The sequence below is a fragment of the Barbus barbus genome (genome assembly GCF_936440315.1).
Source record: "Barbus barbus genome assembly, chromosome: 43".
In the NCBI taxonomy this organism is placed as follows: Eukaryota; Metazoa; Chordata; class Actinopteri; order Cypriniformes; family Cyprinidae; genus Barbus; species Barbus barbus.
The window spans coordinates 9,304,531-9,330,952 of record NC_136721.1 but is presented as its reverse complement, the minus strand read 5'-3'; the positions used below and the strand labels follow the sequence as shown (position 1 = coordinate 9,330,952).

The following is a 26,422-nucleotide window of genomic DNA, read 5'->3' as shown; positions in this document are numbered from 1 at the left end:
TTTGCGCTGTGGAATGCGTTTTTCTTCATGTTTCATCCTTGCGTCTCTGAGCTTGCGCTCGCCAATATTTGCTTGTCAGAGTGTCTCCTTGGGTATTAACGTTTGACAATGACAGTGACAAACAATGGAACTGGATTATCAATCAAGCAGCTGTCATCATTTGTATATCACTGTAATAAATTCATAGGCCTGCTGATTCGTTCCACTCGGAAGAATCTGTAGCACATTGTTTTTTTTAAAATGCCAGTAGGAAATCTACTGTCACAAATGGGAAATGCATTCAGTTTGACCAGAAGCAAGGGTAAAACAGATCCCCTTTGGGGATCAAACGAACAGAAAGGGAGATATCAAAAGCAGAGGCAGGGAAATCCCACTGGGAAAAGCTGAATTTACACTCGAAGACCACAGCAGCTCAGCATGCCCAATTATTGCCTTTTTTGTGTTAATGTACTCTTCATTGTTTAATGTTTCTTAACATCAGGTACGTCTGGAGTGGCCTACAGACCTGGCCATCAACCCTATGGACAACTCTCTGTATGTGCTAGAGAACAACGTCATCCTGCGTATCTCTGAAAACCACCAGGTCAGCATTATTGCAGGGCGGCCCATGCACTGCCAGGTCCCTGGCATTGATTACTCGCTCAGCAAACTAGCCATCCATTCTGCCTTGGAGAGCGCCACAGCCATCGCCATCTCCCACACAGGTGTGCTCTATATTGCCGAAACCGACGAGAAGCGCATCAACCGCTTACGGCAGGTTAGCACCAGTGGCGAGATCTCCCTGCTTGCTGGCGCTGTCTCCGAATGCGACTGCAAGAATGACGTCAACTGCAACTGTTTCTCAGGAGATGAGGGCTACGCTGCAGACGCCAGCCTCAATTGTCCTGCTTCGCTGGCTGTGTCACCAGACGGTACCCTGTACATCGCTGACCTGAACAATATCCGTGTGCGTTCGGTCCGCAGCAACCGCCCTAATGCCACAGCAAGCGGACAGTATGAAGTGGGTTCATCTCTGGAACAGGAGCTATATGTGTTTGGTCCTGACGGCCTTCATAGGCAAACAGTTAGCCTCATTACAGGTTTGGCCCTGTATAACTTTACCTACGGGCTGGACGGAGAGTTGGCAGCAGTTACCGATGCCTCTAACAATACACTTCGGGTGAGGAGGGAGGCGTCTGGCTCTATCAGGCTTGTGCTGTTGCCAGAGAACCAGGTGGTAACACTGGGAATGGACCCAGCCGGCAGCCTACGTTCAGTGTCCGCCCTCAGCCAGGAAGTGGCACAGCTCAGTTATTACACTAACACAGAACTTTTAGCCTCCAAGTCAGATGAGACCGGATGGACAAACTTTTACAAGTGAGTATGAAATGTGCAGTGAGACGATAGAACTTTGAGACAAAGGCAAATCTGGAAATCTTAAGGAAATTAATTTAAAACACACACAAAAAATAAAAGCTCATTAGTCACAAAGTTTCAGGGGGAATTCAGTGTGAATATCTTTCTTACGATAAGGGTAATAACTGCACTAGATCTCTAGACATGTGTTTGGTTATTATTTGATGACTAACTGCTGCAATATGAAGGAAAATCTCTTTTTAATAAAATTCTGTTTACATCTGCTTTTCGTGGGTAGTAATAACACCATGTTTATTGGGCATTGTTAATAAGATAATCTATATTAAACCCAATTTACAGAAAATGTGGTTTGTTTGCACTGAAATGATTGATATTGACTTAATTTAAAATGACCTTGTGATATGTCAGCGCATGTAGTTCTTTGTTAAGCTGTATAGAGAATATATAATGCAGGTTTTTGTGGTCAAATTTTCAGTGTAAAAGTGGTGCAACTGTTCAAAGATTTGCCCCCAGTGTCTCATAGATGTTGTTATAGACAATGAATTTCGACTTCTTTTGTTTCTAAGCACTGTGGTTATCATCTGACATGAATCCTCATCTAGTGTCAGAGCAGAGGAAGTTTACACAGCACCGCTTTGGTCCTGCAGCCATCTAGTGTCTGAATGCTAGAACTGCTTTAGACGTTTAAATAGATGTACAGTTGAGGTTGTTTCAAACAGTGTATATATATATATATCATTTCAGCATTTTTCAATTACCAGTCATTTTTGGCAACTGAAAAAGCTGAAATAAATTCAAAAATTAGACGAAAAACTTTAAAAGTTAAAAATAAAAACGGCCTTGTTGAAAAGTTGAAGTACTACAATCACTAAAATTAAACTTAAATTATAAAAAGGTATATAGGAAGATAAAAAACTAATATAAATGACAAAAGCACATTAAAAAATTACTAAAAACGCAAACTAAAATAAAAAAGAGAATACAAATAAAAGCTCATTTAAAATATTAAAAATCTTATATAAATAGTGCTAAAATAAAATTGGTTTCAAACTATTTAAAACATTAAAAATTAATTGTGCAAAGACAGTGCTGACTATTTATTGTATTCGTGTTGTTGGTGAGTTTTGTCTTGTATCTCTTCTTCTCAGCTATGACAATGAAGGTCGTCTAACCAACGTCACATATCCCACTGGTGTGGTGACCAGTCTGCATCGTGAGATGGAGGAGACCATCAATATTGACATGGAGAGCTCAAACAGAGATGATGATGTCACGGTCATCACTAATCTCTCGTCCGTAGAAGCGTCCTACACTGTGGTTCAAGGTACACAACACAGAAGGAACATATCTCAGTCCAGATCTCATGCTGATGCCCCCCGTTTCCACTCTAAATCACATCCATTAAGACCAAAACACACAGCAGGCAGGTAGACTGATGTTTCTCTTTACTACCCACAGGGAGGCCACATTGTTTGAATGTGGGGAGTCCAGCAGAGCAGAGAAATCATAATTTTACAATTTACCATAGGCTGCTTTTAGGGGTTCTTTCAGAAAGCAAAAGCTTGAAGGCTTAAACTCTTCTCTTTATATCCAGTGGATTATGTGTTGATGGATTCTCTCACGCAACTTACTTGTAACTTCCTGCAAAGAGTATGCTTTTGCTGTTTACTCGAGACAAATTACATGAAAACCAACCCTTTGGGTGCCTTCTGCTTGTTAGCAAAAATGCACTTGGATTTTTTTATGACTTTGAAATTGTACATGATTGTGTTTCCCAGGTACATTTCTGTGGAAAACAGCGTCTGATCCAATTATAGCTTGTAAATGGAACTGAAGATGTTTGTGCTGCTTTTAGGCAAAGCTAAATCTTCTTTATAACCAAAAGCTGCATTATACACATCCGCCCTACAGTGCTGCATTTCCCCTAATGCACAATAGACTGTCAGATCAGAACCAATGCTTCATACTAAATTAAATGAGGCTGGTTTTAGAGAACATTTCATATTAACTCGCCTTAATACAAACATATTTCGCAGATAGATAATAGCTAGTGTACATAAATGCCATGAAACAATATTTATATATTTTCATAAGCATTTCACTGCCACTTAAAAGTTGTAAAAGTCATGGTGTCAGCATGATTTGATCTGTCTGGACTTCTCTGGATTGTAGAAGCTAGGATAAATGATTTTGTTTTACTATTCTTTCATCTGTTTTACTTAAAAAACTTATTTTGCCATTTAAAACCATTCAAATGCTTGTGGTCAGGTTTTTTTTTTTTAAATTAGAAAATAACACTTATTCAGCATGGATGCATTAATTTAAAAAATCTAAAATGACACTAAAGTCATTTCAAATACTACAAAAGTGTTTTTATTTATTTATTACTGTTTAAATTCAAAAAGAACCCTAAAAAACTGTATCAAAGTTTTCACAAAAATATTAAACAGCAAAACATTTTAATGTTTATAAAATGTGATGTTTCTTGGGCACCAAATCGGCAAATTAGAATGATTTCTGAAGGATCATGTGACACTGAAAACTGGAGTAATGATACAAAAAAATTCAGCCTTGCATCACTGGAATAATTTACATTTTAAAATACTTTAAGATATAAAACAATTATTTTAAATGACTGTTTTCACTGTATTTTTGATCAAATAAATGCAGTCTTGTTGAGTGTAAGAGACTTCTTTAAAAAAATCTTAACTAAACCGTTAAGCAGTTGTGTATATGTGTACATTCATAATGATATGTGAAATATTATATAATGTTTGCTTATAATGTACTATTTAAAGAATATAATCTGATTTTATAATTCTTTGCCAACCTATGTTCTTGTTGCCTTTTCACAGACCAAGTGAGGAATAGCTATCAGTTGTACCACAACGGCACACTGCGAGTGTCCTATGCTAATGGAATGGGCATCAGCTTTCACACTGAACCACACATCATTGCAGGATCAGTGAGCCCAACTATTGGGAGACGCAACATCACTCTACCCACTGGCAGCGGCCTCAACTCTATCGAATGGCGCATGAGAAAAGAGCTGACCAAGGGCAAGGTCACAGTGTTTGGCAGGAAGTTGCGCGTAAGCTTTTCTTTTTACGATTGAAGTTAGTTTTCAAGTCAAGTAAAGTCAATTTTATTTGTATAGCACTGTTCAAAGCAGCTTTACAGAAATTCACACACATATACACATTTAGTAGTTTAAAGCTTGGCAATGGCATACTTTAGATTCTGTGATAATATAAACAATTAATCTGTTGAAATTTGCTATGTAAACGGCAACATTTGATGTTTGAATGTAGAACTTCTAGAAACCTTAAATTTTTTCCCGTAGGTCCACAGCAGAAACCTTCTGTCCATTGACTATGACCGCAACACCAGAACAGAGAAGATCTACGATGACCACCGCAAGTTTACTCTACGAATCATCTATGACGCCCAGGGCCGACCGGCCACCTGGCTCCCCAGCAGCAGCTTAGCCCTGGTCAATGTGTCTTATTCACCCACCGGCCGGTTGGTGGGCTTGCAGAGGGGCAGCATGAGCGAGAAAAGTGAGTTTGACACATTTGGACGGATCCTGTCCCGAACTTTTGTTGATGGGAAAGTTTGGAGCTTCAGCTACATGGACAAAGTGAGTTGACTCTTTTGAACCACAACTAAAAAAAATGTTTTTCCTACAGTTTTAATATACTCATTTTGTTCACCTTTTCATTTCTTTCTCTTTCACTCTGCAGTCCATGGTGTTGCTGCTCCAGCAGAGTCAGAAACAGTACGTCTTTGATTTTGACACAGCGGGCCGGCTCACAGCAGTCACTATGCCAAGCATGGCCAGACACACTATGGCCACCCACGTATCTGTTGGTTACATTCGCAACACCTACAACCCCCCTGAGAGCAATGCCACCATTATCCACGACTTCAGCGAGGATGGGCGTCCACACGCTACATTCTACCTCGGAACGGGCCGGCGTGTGCTCTACAAGTACGGGAAGCTTGGAAAGCTTTCGGAGGTGCTGTATGACGCCACTGCCGTCACCTTTGGCTATGATGAAACGACTGGAGTGCTTAAAATGGTCAACTTACAGAGCGGAGGTTTCTCTTGCACCATTCGCTATCGCAAACTCGGCCCCCTAGTGGACAAACAGATGTACCGCTTCTCAGAGGAAGGAATGGTCAATGCTCGTTTTGACTACACCTATCATGACAACAGCTTCAGGGTGGCCAGCATAAAGCCAGTAATAGGGGAAACCCCACTTCCTGTGGACCTATACCGCTACGATGAGATTTCTGGTAAGGTTGAACACTTCGGCAAGTTTGGCATCATATACTACGACATCAACCAAATCATTACCACAGCAGTGATGACGCTCAGTAAGCATTTTGATGCACATGGCCGCATCAAGGAAGTGCAGTATGAAATCTTCCGCTCGTTGATGTATTGGATGACGGTGCAGTATGACAGTATGGGCCGTGTAATTAAACGTGAACTAAAGATCGGTCCATATGCTAACACCACACAGTACCGCTACGAATATGATGGTGACGGACAGCTTGTTGGTGTCAAGGTTGATGACTGGTCTACTTGGCGCTACAGCTATGACCTAAATGGAAATCTCCATTTGCTTAACCCCGGTAACAGCGCCCGTCTGCTGCCACTACGCTACGATCTTCGAGACCGAATCACGAGGCTCGGCGATATGCAGTATCAGCTAGATGAGGATGGTGTGCTTGCACAGAGGGGTTCGGACATCTTTGAGTACAATTCCAAAGGTCTTCTTGAGCGAGCCTACAGCCGCACAGCAGGAGGTTGGAGCGTCCGCTACCGCTACGATGGCTTGGGCCGCCGTGTCTCCCGCAGGACTAACGAAGGCGAGCATCAGCAGTATTTCTACGCCGACTTGAACTACCCCACTCGGGTCACCCATGTTTACAACCACTCTAGAGCTGAAATCACCTCCTTCTACTATGACCTGCAGGGTCATCTGTTTGCTATGGAGGTCAGTGGTGGAGAGGAATACTACATCGCCTCTGACAATGTAGGCACTCCGCTAGCCATCTTCAGCAGCAATGGGCAGATGGTCAAGCAGATGCAGTACACGGCGTACGGAGAGATCTACCATGATTCCAACCCGGATTTTCAGCTCATATTGGGCTTTCACGGAGGGCTTTATGATCCTCTCACAAAGCTGGTGCACTTCGCTCAGAAAGACTACGATGTGCTGGCAGGACGATGGATCGCACCTGACCATACATTGTGGCCGAAGATAGGCAAAGAGCCAGCTCCATTCAACCTGTATATGTTTAAGAACAATAATCCACTCAGCGATATGATTGATGTGAAAAACTATGTGACAGGTGAGAGGGTGATAAAATGTTCTGCTTTGTATTTATGGGCTGAGCTTAGAACATATGTATAAATGACTGACATTGGTTCCTGTGACAGCTGGTAAACGCTATCTCTTCCCTGTTTTGTCTTGCAGATGTGAAGAGTTGGCTGGTTATGTTTGGCTTCCAGCTCAGCAACATCATTCCAGGGTTTCCTAGACACTCACTTTACTTTGTTGACCCTGCTTATGAGATACTTGCCAGTCAGGACTCTGATAACGTTCAGGTCAGTTTGATTTGGCAATCATTTTTCAATTAAAATTGTTTGTCAACATTTGCTGAGCAAATGGCTTCACCATTGCTGACCACATGATGTTTAGAATTATCAGATTATACTCCATGTATTCTTATATATGCTGTCAGTATTTATATTTTTCAATTAATTTTATTTTTTCTTCACAAAAATAGTTTTTAAACAAATTTATGAAGACAATTTGCTAAATGTTTTTGTTACAAATTTGTTCACTACCATTCAAAACTTTCGGTTCAGTATCGTTCAAAACAGTTAGACTTCTTTTTTTTTTTCTTTTTTTTTAATTAATACTAGTTATGAAGCATTAAATCAGCATATTAGAATGAATTCTGAAGCATCATGTGACACTGAAGTCTGGAGTAATAGCTGAAAATTCAGCTTTATCACAGGAATCAATTACACTTTAAAATAGATTAAAATAGAAAAACGTTATTTTAAATTGCAATTGTATATTACAATATTACTGTTTTACTGTATTTTTGATCAAATAAATGCAGCCTTGGTGAACATACAAGACATCCTTCAAAAAATATGAAGTCTCAAAAACTTAAAAAACTTTTAAACAGTAGTGAATGTTTAAAAAGAAAAAGTTATTTTTGCAATTTCAACAAAACCTTATTTATGTTAGCCAGCTAAATAACATCATCCTGGGGACAAATCTGCAGAATTTGCAACAGCAATGTAGAATACATCACAGAAAACCAATTGTTTGTTTGTAAGGCAATAGAATGGACAAAAAAAAAAAAAAATTAAAAAATTAAAAATTAACTACAACAACAAATGTAAAATCCTGGTCTAAAGGGGCAAAATACTGTACCTTAGACACATCAGACAACCTAAAATTAAAAGTTGCCATAGGTATCTTATTACTGCTGAACCACTTTTATCAGGTGTCACTAACTGTTCACCCATTTTACAGCTTTTCACTGGAGTTCAGCATTCAGTGGACAGACACAATCAGGCTTTCATGGTTCTTGAGGGGAGGCGGCTCAACAAACAGCGGCGCACCAAGCACGACAAGCCCGGTTACTGGTTTGGCACCAGCACACCCATCGTAGGCAAAGGCATGATGATCGCTATCAAGGATGATCACGTATTAACAGACTTGTCCAGCTCAGCTAGCGAAGACAGTCGCAAAATATCACAGATCCTCAGCAACGCCATCTACCTGTACGGCACGCATTACACCATCGATGGACGAGACTGCCACTTCTTCGTGAAGCTCGGACTGGCTGACAGCGACCTGTTGGCCCTGGGTCTCAGCAGCGGCCATAAGACGCTGGAGAGCGGGATCAATGTGACAGTCAGCGGACGCTCCCGCCGGGGCATCACTTTAGAAATTCACTCCGCCAAACTCACATACAGCATCCGGTACGGGCTGTCAGCAGAGGTTCTGGAAAAGGAGCGGAGCCGCCTGCTGGAACAAGCCCACCAAAGGGCGCTGTCTGGAGCCTGGGCCAGGGAGCAACAGCAAGTGCGCGAGGGCAGAGAAGGAGGACGCGTGTGGGCTGAAAATGAGAAACAACAACTGCTAGCCATGGGGAAGGTCGCGGCCTACGAGGGATACTACGTTCTCCCGGTAGAGCAGTACCCTGAGTTGGCGGACAGCAGCGCTAACATCCAGTTCCTCAAACAGAACGAGATGGGCAGGAGGTAACAGAGTTCAGCCGTTGCTGATGCCACACCATCTCCTACGGAGAAAAACAACAGAGCGCTGCAGAAACGTTTCCCAAAAATGGAGAACCAACAGCCAGAACACTATGACCCAATATTGAGAAAAAAGCACTTGTGAACAATGATTTTGTAGTGACCTTTTGACTTTATAGAAAGTGGTAAATATTTTTTAGTCATTTCGGACTGGCTGTGAGTGGTGGACATTCATGTGATGATAGTGTGATGGCTCACTGCTTTGGTTTTTCATGACTGCATATCAAACCATCACAAAAAAACACAATCAGTTCACCCCACTCTCATGCCGCAGTGCTCAATAAAACAGCATCACCTGCTCCCATATGTGTTTGTGAAACTACACTGGAACATACTCAAAAGGAACGTCAGTGTCTCGTTCCTCATGAATTTTCTCGGTATACGTCGATGCAGTGTTCGGTATTAAGATTTTAATTGCGCCGTGTGAGGCTGAGCTTTCTGATTGGCCTTCGTTGGATGTGTTAATCATCAGCTCACACCGTCTGTCCTCTTCTGTTCGCAATATATGACAATCACAGGGGCTGATACATTGATCAAAAAAATACATGAGCCAACCATTTTGTATAATATGTAATAGACTATTGATTGTCTGGGTTTTTTATTATTATTTTATTAATTTAAATTCAACTTGGCAAGTGAAAACAGATGAAAGCGTAATATATATTGTTTTTTTAAAGTCTTTAAAACTGTGAAACATATTACACATGTAAAATATTCTCATTGACTCGACAGTTTGGGTGTATCAAATCAAGAACATTTCTTCAAGGAAGTGGCTTCATCATTGCGTCATGTGAAAATCCATTGCAAGACTCATCGCAGAGGTCGATTTCTTTGAATATTACGAAAGCTAAAGCAGCCGTTGACCATTTTTTTCTTGGTGTAGAATATCTTCTGAATGTGGTAAATCAGTGTGGATATGAGCTTCAGCTAGCACAGTCAGACTCAGACACCTGTGGAAGGAGATTCTTTGGAAATTCTATGAAAATAAAACATTTGCATTTGTACTTTTTGAATTTGAATTACTTCCTTTACAGCTGAGCAATTGTTTCATTATTCCCATAAAAGATTCTTAATTTCACAAAAATATCTAAAGAGCAGTACACAGTAGTAGACCAACCTCAATCCCAACAAATCTTTCTGTCCAAAAGAAAAAGGTTATTGAAATGTAGATGGTTCTATTTTTGTGTTGGGAAAACCTTTTTTATTTCTAAAATGTGATTTGGTCTGGATTTGTTTGTTCATGAATCTAAAAAACGTTTCATGAAAACTGCATTCCGTCTAACAGATTGTTTTCAGTGTAAAAATACAAGCATTATGCTCTACATTTAAGTCTATGAAGTAATTTACTCAGGCTCAGCAATTCCATAACATCGCTACATTGTGAACGCTCAGAGAACAATGACTTGTCCTGTTATTCCCTTATCCAGAATTGTAGTTTAACTGCCAGAGAACTAGAAGTCAAAACCGTGATTGTCTGTGGCCGATGAGGTGGAATGACAGTCGGTTGGGAACATCAGGAAGTGTTTTGTAAATATTTCTGTGGACAACAAGGACTGACATAAACAGAGTTTAAGAATTCTGACCTCTTGAAAAAAATTATATCATTGAATTGAAACAATATTGTAATTATTAATAGTTTTGCTATTATGTCCATGAGGTTTCAGACTGAATGGCCAAAGATTAGACCAGCTATAGCTGTCATTGCTGACAGTGAGAAAATGGTAAACACAGCTTTGCTTTAAATAGCCTGTTGCAGTGCAGGTGTTAAGTTTACACCCATGAGAACCACTTCCAGTGAAGTGATGCACACTGGTGCTGGGGGAAGGGATCACTCAAGAGTGTTGCATTTTTCTCTCGAGATCCTGCCAAGTACATGTTGAATAACTCAAAACAAACAAGGGATGTCGTCAATTTGTAAATGCTGCTTACAGGAACTTGATGCATCTTGACATTTGGTCACCCTGTGTATTTCAACACACACCTACAAAAAAAAAGTAAAAAAAAAGGCTCCAGCAAAGCCATGAGGTCAACGTATCTACAGGTTCTTTATTCATGAACATGAATACAACAACCTAACCTAGATTCCAATCAGTAATGATTTTTTTAACTTGCTTGAATGTTAGCAGACAAAAGCGTATCATCTGAGGGGTGGAGCGCTTCAGTAGAAGACAATGAAAAAAGCCAGTGAACTGTGATGGCTGACAAAAAAAAAATACTCATTGATCATGCATTTGCAGCTCAGCAAACAATTCCTAAAAGGATTTGCAGTCAATACGATCTCATTTAGTTACAATTTCACATGAACTTTCTAGCTGAAAAAGCAGATAATAAATTAGCCAATAACAAGTTGAATGTTTTCTACTTTGTGGCAAAGGTTCAGGTCTGTTCCCTCATATTGTTTAAAACGTTCACAAGATTTGCAATTAAATGTTCAGGGTAGTATTTTTGCTTCACAGGGTCAAGGGAGATAAATGTTTTTTGTTAAATGTTACATTTTGTTTGTGTTTGTAAAAAAAGAAAACACTTTTTAATGTTTAAATATGGCCCCCTATCAGTTTAATATGCTGAAACTATAAGTTGGTTTCCTAAAAAAAAAAAACAACACTGTGGCTCTGTATTGTTTTCAAAACATTAGTTTTGTTTGAGCACCCAGACCATCCTGACAACACAACATAACCAGAAAATTTGTTTGAAAATCATTATTATTTTTGGACATCTTTTTTGTTGTGTGTTAGGCAATACGTCACGACTTTACTTTACTTTACTTTACTTTTAGTAGTGCAAAAACTACACCGAAAGCACATTTTGAGTAAAAAAAAAAAAAAAAAAAGAGTAATGACACGTCATAATTCCATTATTTTATTTACTAGAAACAAACTTTTTCTGTGATTGACTCATATTAAGACAGCTCAAACATTCAAGGCCATACTTGATTATCAAATCTGGTCTATAAACAAGCAAAATGTAAATGTTTGCATTCATTAATGAAGATGACATCTGTATTATTTTCAAAAGACAAATAATAAAAACATTCAGTTTATTATGCCTCTGCAAATAAGATCGTCGCACGTAATCAGTCACTCAGTGCGTATCGTGCATCATTGAAGGAATAAAAAGTGGTGCTCCAAGCTGGACTACCGGAAATGGACTCTACAACCAAAACATTACTCTTATTTGTTTCTCAATTACATTTTCAGTAGTCACACATAAATAAGGATTGAAACGTGGAGTGAAAGATCTTTACAAATAAAAGAGGGGCTCGCAGTGGTTTTCTTATTATTCTAGGTCAACATGTCCCAGAGACAGCAGCAACACAGGGCTGTCCAACATGCAGTTAGACATGCCTGCTCCCCAGAATCATCCCGCCTGCCCTGCTCCACAACATACACTGGAGAAAAAACACAGAGATGGAGAAAAACACTGCTCAGATTGGCTGCAGTATGAACTTTGCAAAGCAGATTATAAATGACATGTTTTTCAGTTGGTCTCAGGGTCTCCACTGTATGCGAAAGTCCATTAGACGTTTCATTTACACCTAATTAAAATCTAGCGGAATATCTAATTAACAAGTCATTTAAATCCAAGCAGGTCACAGAAGCTAAACAATTTAATTATGTAATTGAAACGGCTAAAAACATACTGCAGTCTTCTGACTTGTGTTAACCTCCTATTAAAATCGATAAAATTAAGAACACCAAGAAAAATAATAATTTAAAACGGATACGTCACCCAAAAAATGAGGGTGAGTAAATGACAGAATTTTCATTTTTGGGTGAACTATCCCTTTAAATACTGTACAACTGAAATGATTAAATGACTGTTGCAGAAACTACGAGCAACAAACATTTCCACTGACTGTGCAAGCTGTGTTTTGGGTAAATCTGTTGACCTCACTTTTACAAATGAGGATGTTTATGAGGAAGTTAAGAGTGAATCTAATCTGAATATGACAGGAAATCAAGGAGCTTACCAGTGTTTTTAGGAGGTTCCCCGTACACTGGGCCACCATACTGTGGTTGTGGGTACCCCTGGTATCCTGGCTGGACCGGGTATGACCCAGGGGGTCCAGGAGGGTAGTTTGGGTAACCAGGGTTGGGCTGGTCAGTATTGACTGGATATCCCTGGTACGGCTGTGCAGGGTATTCCTGAGGAGGATATCCTTGAGGAGGGTACCCAGGAGCTCCGGGAGGGGGGTATCCTGGAGCGGTGGGGCCTGGCCCTGTGTAGGGGGGAGGCTGCTCGTAATTCATCTGCACACTGCAGATGAGGGGACTACCTGGAAGAGAGCAATGAAGTTATACAACATGTTTAATGTGACACCAAGTTCACCTTTGGTTCTCTCATCATCTTAAACTTACAAAATGTATTACTCAGCAGTTAAGAGTTATTACAAAATCTTTAATTTTTTTAAGAAAAAGGTTAAAAAGTGCATTCATCCTTTTTTGTTGTTTGTTTGTTTTTAACAGTCTAGGCAGGGTTATTACCGTTCACTAAAACTAAGTCAAACTAGCATAAACAGTGATAAAAAAGTAACTTTTCTATTTTAACATATTTTACAATGTAATTTGTTCCTGTAATGGCAAAGTTGAATTTTTACCATCATTACTCAAGTCACATGATCATTCAGAAATCATTCTAATATGCTGATTTGGTGCTCAATAATACTTTCTTATTATTATCTGTTGAAAAAAGTGTGCTGCTTAATATCTTTGTGAAAACTGTAAAATATTTTTAGGATGATAAATATAAAGTTAAAAAAACACCATTAATTTGAATTAGAAATTGTTTGTAACATTAGAAATATTAGTCCATATTATAAATATAAATGTCTTTACTGTCACTTTTGATAACAATATTAATGAATTTAATGTGTACTTGCTGAAAAAATGATTTCTCCAAAAAAAAAAAAAAAAATCGAATTTATATATACACACGTATCATAGTATTCAAGAGATAAAGGGTAAACGTACCTATTAAGCTTACCAAAATCTACATTGAGTCATTTTTAGTGCACAAGATATTGGTTTCGGTACAAGAGGTTAAATTAAAATAAAATATTAAATCGCTCTCTCTCAAAAAAAATAAAATAAATAAATTATTTTTTTTAATGTACATCATTAAATGCTAAAAGTCTGGCTATGCTTAATTTTTTTTTTTAAATTTACAAAGTAGGTAAGTGTATGAAGCCTAATGTTTTAAAAATCTGTTCACATTTTAAAAGTCGTGTTGTGTATTCCAGCCTTTAATTGCTTTTTTTCCTGGACAGATACGACCAGGAAATCATCTTTGGGCATGAACTATATTATGTCTCGATTTTGTCATCTTAAAGCTGTTAAAAAAGTTATTAATCATTTTATAAAGATCAACTCAAAGTGACGACCATCAGTTAATATTTAAAGTGTGTTTGTTTATGAAGTATTTACATAGACGTTCAATGTGAAAGAGCTTAAAAGGAGCACACTGAATTTAATTGGAGCAACAATTTTTTAAGTTTTTTTAAAGTTTCATGTAATATTTATTAAAATGACAAGATTTTGCTAAATAAATATTCTAGGTCATGTATTAAGTTCACACATTTTAATATGAACAAGTATTATTAACAATATGAAATGATTTTCTTATTGATGTCACACTGAAGCTGTGTGATTTTCATAGTAAGCTCACCTTAAAATAATACGAAATCTTTCAAAATTACAGCAGTATAAAACCACAGACCAGCAATAAACTGTAAATTTATAATATTACGGATGTAAAAGTACAAGCCAGTAATGCCTGTGAAGTAATATATTAGCGTAACACAATAATATACAGCAAGTCAGCTAACTGTGTTCTGTAGCATCCGCGCTGTGTTGCTAAAACTTTTGGATCTGTAATTATTTCCCACATCCAAGTTCCAGGTTATAATATGCAAAAGTTTAAACATTAATCTCTTAATTATACAGTAAGTAGTAAAACGTAGTAGAAAAAGTCTTAGATCTTTGAGTTCAGCTCATGAAAAATGGGGGCAAAAACAAAAGTGTTGCGTTTATAATTTTGTTCAGTGTAGTAATCAATTGGTTAAGACATCAAGTAGGAAAATAAATTATTTTTCTTTTTATAATCTGAGCTCAAAAATGGAAGTGTGCTTAATGGGTATGTGATTAACCAGTATACCTGTATATAACCAGTATATGAGGCTATTAAGAAACGTAAGTACAGTCATATGGATATATCAATCACATTATTTTAAGCACTGCATTTAGAGAAATATACATATATAGAAAATAAGAGGCAGTCTCTTTACTCCATTAAATATGATACATTGATCTGAATCAGTGGATGCATCATATTATGTTGACTCATAATTTCTAAATATCACCGAGTGCATGGGCCAAAAACACCCCTTTAAATGATAAGTGAATATCAAGCCTCATGAACAGGAATATTCGGTCAATGGAAAGGGCATCAGCACTGACAAATATACTTACAACAGCAATGAGTGAACTGAGAGTAATTGATCTAGCTTGAAGTCAAACAGTGCTCTCTTGACTCAGTGATGGTAAATTATTAACTTAATGGCTCTTAATGGAACAAGCTGGCAAAGCATTGCTCAAACACAGAGACAATACTGAATGAAATGATTGATACACACCCAGCAAATCCACTTTAAACAGAGCGTGTTTCCCTATAAACGATTGCTGTGAATCTGGACAGAATCAGAAAATCATAATTCATAATTGTATGTTTAACTTCTGCTTTGAAAATGTATAATCGAACAGGGAATATCCACTTAACATGTATTACACAAATAATAGTGTGTTTTTGGAGCCTCCAGGAGAAGGCCATGGGCCCAATAAATCATTAGTATTTTATCAATTAAATAATTTAATGTGCACAAAGTTATAGAAAACATCAAAACAACTCACTCTGATAATTAAAGGGCAAATGACTAATCAAATTATCAGAAGGAGCATAGTACGCTCTGATAACTAGCTAACTGAAATGAGCTGACTCTGACAGAAGAATGATGAAAAGCCTCAAGTACATCTATTGTTTTTGACCTGTACATTAACAAGCCTCACTCTCTATGACATTGAATGCAAGTATAGTGTTGCAGAAACTGCAGTAATAATGAGAATCAGGCGACTGCTCTGGATGCGATTCATTCACAACAACAAGACGATTGTTCACCTGCTGCCAAACAAAGGTCAGGATCTCATGCGAATAAATGTGCGACACATTATGAAAACACAGCAGTTTACGTCACAAACACAAAAACTTGAATAATCATGAAATACGTTATATTTTCAATTACTAGCAATAATAGAACAGCATCGTATCATCACGAAGAAAGACAAAAATACATTTCTTTTTTTGTACGCCATGCTATGTTTAGAAGAAAATGGAGGGGCGGTAAGACCCTGAAGACCGACCCTACCATTCAGCAGTCAATGTTTGACAGGATCAGCAAACATGTGTATTCGCTATCTAAAAAGACTAAAGAATATTTAAGTAATATATTTTCATAGAAAAGGCAGATAAAGTGTTCTTTTACTTACCTTTGAAAGAAAAACGAGTTTCTTTTCAGCGAATTGCTCTGATACTTCCTCTGGTGTATTTCAGTGTTTGGTGGTTTTATGATTTCGTCGCTGAAGTCGTCCGTAAACCGCTGAAGCTGCAACCACGAATAAATTAACGCTCCTCGGTTCGGTCAGAACGGACGCGGTGATGTCACGTAGACAGCGGTGCGCGGACTCCCGGTGATATCAGCTGACCGCTATACAGCAGCGCGTGCAGCGCAACACGCCTCTTTGAGGATACGTCACCACCGCACAAGAAATAACATGGCCACGAGCTTTGATAACACAAGTTTTATATAACATAACGTTTTATCTTATACGATATTACAAGATATCATATTCGACTTTTAAATATGCTCTGATTAATCTCAGGCACTTGAACTTTGTTAATAATACCTCGATTACACAATGGCAATTAACATATTTATAACATATTTTTAAATACCCATTGCTGTAATTTTATGAAGTGATCCCTACTGAAAAAAACAATAGAAAATGTAATGGATTTAATGGTTATAATGGGAATTGTATTGGTTTTAATGGAAACTATAATGGTGTCTACTGGTATATAATGGATTCTATTGGTGGGATGTTAAATCCTATTGGAATATTCCCAAAACACACTACAAAAAGGAATTTTGTAATGGTTTTACTGGAAAAAAGCTAATGGTTTATAATGGTATTTTAATGGAAACCATTGGAATTTCTGTGATGGTTTCTATTGGGCTTCTATTGTTTTGTTTTTTTAGCAGGAAATAAACCAACCAAATAAAACAAAACCTTACAGAATTTGTATTGGCTAGCAATACCAAAAATTATGCAATTAAGGAACTGGCTTTTGTTAGGTAAAAGGATCTTACAAAAACCAGCAGGACAAAGGGAACGTTAATAATTTCATAATTTGTGATGGTTAAATTTGAGAGAAACAAAATAATCGTCATCATTTACTTTTACAGAATTATGTTTATTCTGTAATAATGAGGCGGGGTTACTGGCATACATTTTAAGCCACGATATCTTGACGCTGTGCTTTTTGGAACAAAGTAATATGTTAAAACAGCTGCGGTTATCTGTAGCATTATCTATCCTTAAATGACTCTCATGTTATATAGAGTATCCAATTTATTATATAACTATCAAAAGAGTAATAAAAAGTTAATTAAAAAAGAAAATAAATGCACAAGAGACAAAGTCTTGATTTTATCAACCTTCCTGGTGCTTCAGTCATATTGCATTCTTTTGTCCTCAAGTAAATGTCAGATTTTTTTTTTTTAAGGAAAAAAGAGGGAGCAGCCCAAACTGAGGATATCATCTGTTCTTTTATCAAACATTCATGTCTTCAACATAGCATTTACATAAAGTAATACAATTAGGAAAGAAACACAAAGTACAATCCAGACCAGACTCAGTAACCCGCAGTGCAATTCACACAAAAACACATAAAGGTGAAATACCTGTTGGCTATAATAAATGTATACTTGAACATCAAACAAAGCTGCTGGACTTGTAAAAAGCGTGGACCTGTCTTCATTCAGGACTGTGAAATAGGATTGGTGCTTCAGTGAAATATTGAAATGCTAAACATTTAAAGAGTGTGGTCCTGTTTTCTTCTTGAGTTTGGGATAGAGTTGTTGCCTTAATGAAAGACAGTCTGCCTCCATCGTTTGTCGTGCTGGAAGGGCCAGAGGCTGTCCCGTATGGCAGTCTTGAAAGGGGTGGGTTCCGCACTCAGACCGAGGAGCTCCAGACGTGAGCACTCTAACTGGGCATTTTGCGGCCTTTGGGCCCCTGCTCCAGCAGGCTGCTCTGTCATCTACACACATACATAAACCAGGTTAATGACCAAAACAATTCAAAATGGATCATAATGAAGCCAAAGTTAGGAGGAAAGATGTGAAATTAAATATTTATTCAACTAGAAGGCAGCATGTTTACATGAACAGACCACATTCTACATATAGCTATATAATATGCATGTGGTTACAGGCAAGGGTAAGGAATGCACTGTATATAAAGACAGTACTGACTTAGAAAGAACAGAGGATATATTGAGGGCATCTTTTCAGCTTTTTGTTTACTCACTGGTATTAGATGACTGCTGGGCAGGTTGAAAGCATCTGCTATTGCACAGGCAATCTCATATTTGGTCATCTGCTCTTTGGCGGAGTAATGGAAGATTCCACGCAGTGATGGGTCCTGGGGGCAACGGAAACATGCTGTATTGAAAAGTCAAGTTGATTCTAGACTTAACTAGCTCAAGTAGATCATATACTGTGCATACATTCTCTACACGGGGGCACCACAGAGACTTATTTCAATCCAACTCTTGACCTAAACTGAGCTCGACACCCCTGCTATAAAGCATACACCAAGTGGCTCACCTGAAGGGCTCTCTCAGCCATGTTCCGGCAGACACGTGCCACATCATTAGTATAAGTGGGGAAGCGTTGCTGACAGTGATCTATGGTGAAGCTCTCGGCTCCCTCCTGAACACGGTCCCACAACACGGTCACTGCGCTCTCTTCAACCTTCTCCACCTCTCCAAAAAGAATGGGCACTCGTAGTACAGCTGCGCCTGCTTGGAGCAATAGATAAACAGAGATTTTTTTGCAGGTATTTATTAATATGATTCTAATAAATATAGGGTTGTAGTACATGTCATTTTGTTGTGAAATCTTTACTGATGTTTATTTGTATATCTCTCAGTCAACTTTGTACTGCATTGCATTATGTTTTGCCTCCACAATAAAAACTAAAATTTAATCATTAAACTAAAGATTTAAATGATCTTATTATGACATATTATTGGGAGACACAGTGTGACAACTGATACGATGATATCCAAGTTGTCTGTTATTAAGATCCTTCTGATTTACATTACAACTATCAGAATTCCATCTTACTTTTTGGCCAAATAAATAAGATCTGCACCAAACTGCATATTTATAACCATTTAGATTCTTTCAGATGTGGTTGAAAAACAATATACCTGGGCAGTGTCTGAGAATCTCCCTTTCACCCTCTAGTTTGGACTTCCCATACAAATTCAAAGGATTAGGGGCATCGTTTTCTCCATAGGGAGGATTACGTCCATCAAAAACGTAATCTGTGCTTATATAGATGAGGAAGATGCCACCTGTGGGAAAGGTTTATGAGAACTTTAATGAGCGATTTAGCATTTTTTTTAAACCATATCTAACACAGATTTGTCACTTTACTAACTTGCTTCTTTGGCCAGAGTAGAACATGCATGAACATTCAGGTTCATGGCTGCTTCAGTATGACGCTCCACCACATCTGGCCTCCTCTCAGCAGCACAGTGCACAATGACATGAGGCTGACATTCAAAAAATAAAGAAAAATACTTTTGGCACATCAAACATGTACAGTATGAAAAAAATGGGCTGGTGGTAGGAGAATGGTAGTGGGTGATCTTACTGGTTAGGGTAATGAGTTACCTGAAATCCCTGAATGACCCCTCGCACTGCATCTTCATCCAGGAGATTACACTTCAGGAAACAAGGCCGGGCACGGTTGTAGCCACACCCCAAAACATCCCAGTCATTGTTCTTGAACTCTTTGTAAACGGCACGGCCCAGTAACCCTGTTGCACCAGTCACAAGCACGCGCCGGTATGGAGTGTAGACTTCATCCTAAAAGACAGAACAAAGTAAACATACTCTAATAGTATGCATACATAGCTGATATATAATGTGTACATTTTCATCTGCAAGATCAGATGTTAAATTAACATTTAGATAATGTCTTTAAGAAGTTTATGGTTTCGAATCTGTTATTTTTAAAATATGTTTATTAGATGCTTTCCAGATTAAACAATCTGTGTGAGTGGCATGTTTTCTTAATTAATAACTGCTGGAAAAATCAATTCATGGAACCCATTTTATAACACATGATCTTTGTATCTAGATTATTGAAGTAGAAAACAGATGCAATCTGGCTGAGTAGCATTTTCTTAATAATTGTATCCATGGGATGTATTTTATAACACGATCGTTGTGTCAATGAGATGTTTTATTTTAAATACTGGATGTAACGATACCAAGTCCGAGATGTGATTGACAATCTAAAAACCAATGAGAATCGTCCCTCACAGACTCTGGACACGCCCCTACAACAATTCGCGGCGTTTAACGACAACTGATGGAAAAAGCCAGTGTGATGAGTAATTGGGCTTTGTGTGACGACTTTGCAAACAGCAAAACAAGTGAAGACAGGTAAGACAGTACATCGTTCGTGAGACGTTAATAAGTATCTAGCTTTCGTCGTGTTGATAAACTGTAAGTTACTGAAGTTAAAGTTTAAGACTTTGAGCGGAGTACGTGATAGTAGACAGCATATAATTTACCTCAGATGTTGAAAGTCAGTTCTTTCATTGTGTAACTTGTACTTAATATTTTGTTATTAGACGTTGTCTTGGTAATTGAATCACTTTTCAGTCCCAAGTATACATTAGTGTATTATTCGAGTGTTATAGTACAAGTTCTTCACCGATCTTATGGTGATAAATTGCCTCATCAGTAATTAAAAATGGCATCGGTGTTAAACTAGCTTTCACAGCCCCTATAACTGTAACCTTCCTCAACCAGCTAACCCTCTAAAACAAAAAAGGAAAGGACCTTTTTAATTCACATTTTGCATTCGTAAATTACATGATTTGCAAACGTTTGAAATCCTCACAAACTGACTCGAAATTTCTCGATGCTGAAGCTGCAGCGCTCAGGTGTTTATTAGTAGCTAAAGCGCCACCCTCAGGACATTTAGTGGAACTACAGATGGGTTGGATTTTGGTTGTAGAAAGTTCTCTCATTATAGATGTTTACAATCCATTTACACACGTTGTTGGCATAGATGATATTTCTGCTCTAGACAGACATACGTTTTTAATTACATCTTACTAAGTTGAATTTGTACAGATGAAATTTAGTTTTCCGTTTTATATTTGCTTTCGAGCACATTGTACTGCAACTCGAAATCAACTGACTTGTATCTAGCCGCTTAAAAGGAAACTGGTTAATAGGATTAACCTACAGAGGGCTTAAGTGGCACTGTATACACATCAGTCACAGAGTTTTAATGAGCCGAGAATGAAAATGGAAAAATATCATAAGCATCTGTTTAATTTTTCAGGTAACGTTAGCACTCGTATTCCTTATAGTTTAAAGTGCTGGTAAACAATCCAAGCATCCTCAGTTGCGTTCATCTGCTCGTCACGAATTACCTTAAATTGTGCCATAACGACAACACACGATTTGTATTTCTTTTCGTATTAAACCAGAAAATGATACCGAATGGCTCGCCTTGAATTATAAAGCGTTCATTTGAATTAAAGTTGCTTTGGCTTGTATACCATGGAGGTACGTCCTTAGAAATGGACCAACGGTCTTACCTGAACAAGCTCAACGTGCCCGGGTTTGAAATGTATTTTAAGCTCTTTATCTCTGACACTCATTTCAGTGTGGCTACTGTTATCATAACCTGGAGGAGAGACCTCTATTTCAAATGCGCCACTCAGTCTTGAAACGGGTGGCTCGTGCTGTCAAATTAGGCCCGCATGCGATATGATCGATAGAACATACGCACGTAACGCTGACGCCTGTTTATGTTCTGCAGATTAGCGAATCTCTATGCCATCCTTGCAGCGTAAACAACGGCTTTTGACCAAAACAAAGACAAGTGTTCTAGCGCATCATATCTGCGCACTTTTGCGCAGTTCCTATGCGGCTGAGTTTCGATATAGTTCACGTCAGCCGTTTTATTTTCCAGTATCTAAGACTATTATCAATAACATATGTCGGCATAATCGCAAGTGATATGTAATAGAAATGTCAAAATACTGAAACACTCTATAGGAGTAAAACTTTAAAATAGATTAACGGCAGAATGCGAATGAGTTCTCAAAATAGAGCCAAAGCCGCCGATACAAAGCTAATAGCCATGAAACGTTTCCAAACACCTTGAAATCGTCCACATTTCGTTTTCACCCCGAAACACAGATTTCTATGGTATTATAAACGTTGTTTGAATAAACCATTTACCAAAGAATATAATTATCTGCTTTATTAGCTTCATACAGAGATGCAGCTGAAATCTCTAAACACATACATATATATAAGGCTACATTAAATCGCATACATTCCATTTGAATTCATGTAAAATTGACCTGATTATCTCCGTAGTTAAACCCAGGCATATTTGATTACAAGCAGGTGAAGTGCGAAGCCTTTAGCATGAAACTCTTTTCTAGCATGAAAGTCCTTGTTCTGCATTTCCAATGGGGATTTCAGTATAAAAGTCCTGCTGGTCTGTTTTTAGAAAGAAGTCCCAACTGTGGGCCACTTTCTTTCTTTCTTTCTTTCTTTTTTTCTTATCTGATTTTTATCCCAGGTAAATTGTCAGTAACAAAAATTGATATTCAAGGTTTTTTTTTTTTTTTTTTTTAGGGATAGGGAGAAAAGGGGTAACCAAGTTTTTATTACTGGTTGATGTTAAGTTTGTATGTTTAAATGTTTCTGGCCTGTGTATTTAACTAGTAATAAGATTTAAAAGTAATTTAAAAGCTTTAATAAACTTTAAAAGTAATAAGATATCTAATCTAGGGCTGTCGCGGTTCGTCGATTTTAGTCGACTAGACTTCATTTTGCTCACGTCGACTAACCGGCAAAATACCGGAGATGGCGCATTTCACGGACGAGAATCCATAAAACACATTTTTAGACTATTTTCCAAAGCTGCATGATATATTAAACCCATTTAAAAATCATAATTAAGCATAATTGTGAATTCACAAATGCTATGATTTAATTAAATAATTATATGCGATGCAGTTCTAACACAGTATATGCTCTGTAATATTTACATGCGTGTAGTTAAGTACGTGCTTCTCACAACGGCTCCGTTCACAGTAGCTCCACAGAAACTTATCATTTACATGTGGATCGTCTCATACTCATCTCTGCATGTTGTTGTGAGTTTGGGTTTATTGTAACGTTCATCTGGGAACTTAAATCTACACACAAACAGGAGAATACATCACGGTTTCAAAATAAAGGCTCTAACCCTCACTATGAGTTTACACGGTTTGATGTCCACATATTCATTTAATTACAGTGTTATAGCATTTCTGTCCTAAAGAAATGGCCAAATATTAAAGATTAAGTGTACGTTTGAATTAAATGGTGCTTGGTCAATATTAAACAGTAATGAGTAAAAATAATCATCAGGCCGTCGGTGTCCCCTGCAGGCCTTTGTTGTAATGCGTAATCTACATTAGCTCTATTGTTTATAATACATTATGTATTTTAACAGTTTTGTTCAATAAAACCATATAATTTCTTGCTTTTGATACTTTGAGTCATTTTAAAAGCTATTGTTCACTTAAATCTATTTTTATTACCACAAATATATATATATATATATATATATATATATATATATATATATATATATATATATATATATATATATATATACTAGGGATGCTCCGATCAGGATTTTTGCAGCCGATACCGAGTACCGATTTCTTGTCGTGGTGATCGGCCGATACCGATGCCGATTCTAATGCTTCAAGCTTTATATAGCATTTGTAATAATATTATATAAATAATCATAAAAATTATTCCTTATACAGTGAACATTTTAATATTCCTTTAAAATGGTGTTTATGCATAACATTATATATATCAGGGATACTTAATATAAGACCAAAATAAATGCAAACAAAATGTCTGATGCAAAAAAAAAAAAGAGATGGGCTAGGACTCCAGTCGCATTTTTATAGCCTTCAGACTTGACTTGACCTGAAATGACTCCAGACTTTATTCGATTAGAGGAAAAGGACTTGTGAATATTTTAAAAGCAACTCGAGTCTTTTATCCTTAAATACTTCTATAAGTGCATCCGCACCCCGGCATTCATCCGGACTCCGAGCTGTAACAGCAGCACCATTTTAAGTGAGCGCATCAAAACAGCGGAGCGGATCACATTACAAGCGCTCCGGGTTGTTTATGGTAAATATCTTTCAGTGCTATATCCTCGTATATTTATCTAAAGCTAAACACGCTTTATTCAAGCCCTTTCAGCTCCGTGCGCTTTCTCTCTCCGGATGCGCGCAGGTGCCAAGTTCAAGAGCTGCCGTGGTTATTTTAACAACAACAGAAACACGGTGAGAGGCAATATTATAGATTACTTTCACTAAAATACAGCAGAAAAAACAATGCTGCAAATACATTTATTTTTGTTAATATCTATTTATCTATCTATAATTTATGACTCAAACCAGATGTAAGACGTTTCTGAGCTACATTTAGCAATATTAATCTGTATGCTAATATATATACACACACACACACATATATATATATATATATATATCCTCGTATGGCGAAGTCTGATGTAACTCATAAGGTTTAATGCTGTCCAATATAAGACTGAAGAGGAAAAATTGAAACATTGAAACTACTGAAAGAACAAAACGGAGTAGTTTCACGTTGGGATGGGCGATATCTTATCGTTTGCGATATACCGTTGAAAATTCTCCTCACGATAAAAATTTGTCTCCTCACGATAATAACGATAAGTCTAGTTGATGACGTAGTTTTGTGCGCGCCCGATTCACTGTTCACGTGCGGAGTGAAAACAAGCATGGCGGAAGGCGGACGTGAGGCTGACAGTGCGTTCACACCGGATGCGACTTGCGCGAATAAATCGCGCTATTTGCGTGTAGTTGGACGCGTGAACATTTTGGGTTTACTCGCTTCATTCGCGCGTGAAATTCACTGCACAACAGACGCGTCATGGGCGGGGCTTCTGCCAGGCGCACATGTATGACTGCCACAGAGAGCATATGTATAGAATTTCGCTCTAAACGCTCAATTCGCGCTGCGTCATTCGCGCGAATTGCGTGGCAGGATGTCTATTCGCGTCTTTGCATTGACTTAACATGTAAATCACTCGCGCTTAACGCTTCATTCGCGTCTGGTGTGAACGCACCATGAGGAGGAGCTTGTTGTTACGCGAGGAGCTACCTCCACAATTTGCAACTGGTTTGGTTACAGAAAATCAGATGAGGAGCAAACTACCGTAATATGCAAAGTGTACAGAAAAATGGTGTTTACAAAGAGTGGAAACACGTCCAATTTGAATTTGACATAAAAGATGCCATACTTTTAATAAAGTTAGAAAAATGCCATTACAAAGGTAAAAACAAAATTCCCTGTAAATCACTTCAAGGAGTCAAATATCACCTCGTAATGGGAAGGTTCATTTTTGATCAGAATGGTTGATTATTGATTTGAAGGTGCTGCTAAATTTTTGACCGTGCTCCTAAATATTTTAAATTAGAAGCACAAGTGCTCCTAAAAAGAAAAGTAAGCGTAGAGCCCTGAGAAATATTTCTCATGTATGTGACGAGCCCCAATTTTAAGTTTTCTTTTTTTAATTATTATTATTTTAAGTTGTTTCATTATCAGGAAAAAATGCAAGTGATCTGCGCGAGCACCTCACTGTCATGCATGCGCATTCTTTTCCGCACAAACACTTGCATATGCATAATAGTCTAGACTCTAGAGCAGGGGTTCTCAAAGTCTACATTCAAAGGTCCAAATCTGAATTTTCATCAGTGTCAAAGGTCCGGAACAATTGGTTATTACAAAATGTGTTTTTAATAAACATACATAACATATAACAAATAAACACTCATTTAAAAAAAAAAAAAAAAAGTTTCCCTTTGCATTCAAAATACTTTAATAACAAGTGCAAAAGTGGCAAAACAATTCATTTAAGTGTCAGCAGTAGAAGTCGACCTATAACGTTTTTTCTCTGGCCAATGCCGATATTTAGAAATCAGGGCAGCCTATGGCCGATATATGATGCTGATTTTTTGGGCCGATTTTCTCTTTTTTTCCCTTTATATCAAAAGAGAGTTTGTGTAAATGGTTATTGCAGGGCACAAGATAGTAATAGTATTAGTAGCCTAATTCATAGTAATAATATATGGCTCAAAACTTAAGCACCTTCTCAAAACAGTTCTGAAGCATGCTTTTTTGCTGACAGACACCAGTGTTTCCCGCAGACTAGCAAATGCAAGTTGATTCTCTGCCAGCAGGAGGCGCTGTAATCAAATAAGCGCTACTTT

The 26,422-nt window shown here is 37.8% G+C and overlaps 3 protein-coding genes across 7 annotated transcripts in view; 1 reads left to right on the top strand and 2 right to left on the bottom strand.

The window, feature by feature from the left end:
- The window catches only part of LOC306862811 (teneurin-2-like), a gene marked incomplete at its 5' end in the record, with an annotated part of 193,201 nt that extends 183,494 nt beyond the window's left edge, over window positions 1-9,707 (top strand). For all 3 annotated transcript variants that reach the window (XM_079405818.1, XM_079405820.1, XM_079405819.1), the window contains 7 exons: window positions 482-1,356; window positions 2,505-2,680; window positions 4,212-4,447; window positions 4,700-4,996; window positions 5,100-6,720; window positions 6,846-6,976; window positions 7,923-9,707. In XM_079405818.1, the coding sequence (XP_079261944.1) occupies window positions 482-1,356; window positions 2,505-2,680; window positions 4,212-4,447; window positions 4,700-4,996; window positions 5,100-6,720; window positions 6,846-6,976; window positions 7,923-8,660 (4,074 nt within the window). In that variant the 3' untranslated portion in view covers window positions 8,661-9,707. The remainder of the gene's footprint in view (window positions 1-481; window positions 1,357-2,504; window positions 2,681-4,211; window positions 4,448-4,699; window positions 4,997-5,099; window positions 6,721-6,845; window positions 6,977-7,922) is intronic.
- Window positions 9,708-11,547: 1,840 nt separating this feature from the next.
- LOC306862810 (cysteine-rich and transmembrane domain-containing protein 1-like) lies at window positions 11,548-16,489 on the bottom strand. Its single transcript, XM_079405817.1, has 3 exons — window positions 16,249-16,489; window positions 12,681-12,986; window positions 11,548-12,098 (listed from the first exon to the last, which is right to left on the bottom strand). Exons 2-3 carry the CDS (start codon window positions 12,958-12,960, stop codon window positions 11,992-11,994), a joined length of 387 nt encoding a protein of 128 aa, XP_079261943.1. The 5' UTR covers window positions 12,961-12,986; window positions 16,249-16,489; the 3' UTR covers window positions 11,548-11,991.
- A 59-nt stretch (window positions 16,490-16,548) lies between these two features.
- Window positions 16,549-22,567, bottom strand: LOC306862131 (methionine adenosyltransferase 2 subunit beta). 3 transcript variants are annotated; one of them, XM_079404778.1, is made up of 7 exons: window positions 21,677-21,923; window positions 19,728-19,922; window positions 19,492-19,606; window positions 19,259-19,405; window positions 18,651-18,847; window positions 18,352-18,465; window positions 16,549-18,082 (listed from the first exon to the last, which is right to left on the bottom strand). In XM_079404778.1, exons 1-7 carry the CDS (start codon window positions 21,737-21,739, stop codon window positions 17,906-17,908), a joined length of 1,008 nt encoding a protein of 335 aa, XP_079260904.1. In that variant the 5' UTR covers window positions 21,740-21,923; the 3' UTR covers window positions 16,549-17,905. The 3 variants fall into 3 exon arrangements, with proteins under 3 accessions (XP_079260904.1, XP_079260906.1, XP_079260905.1); XM_079404780.1 differs by lacking the exon at window positions 21,677-21,923 and adding an exon at window positions 22,451-22,567 and having other exon boundaries at window positions 17,222-18,082; XM_079404779.1 differs by having other exon boundaries at window positions 17,222-18,082; window positions 18,651-18,844; window positions 21,677-21,919.
- Between the last annotated feature and the right edge of the window lie 3,855 nt (window positions 22,568-26,422).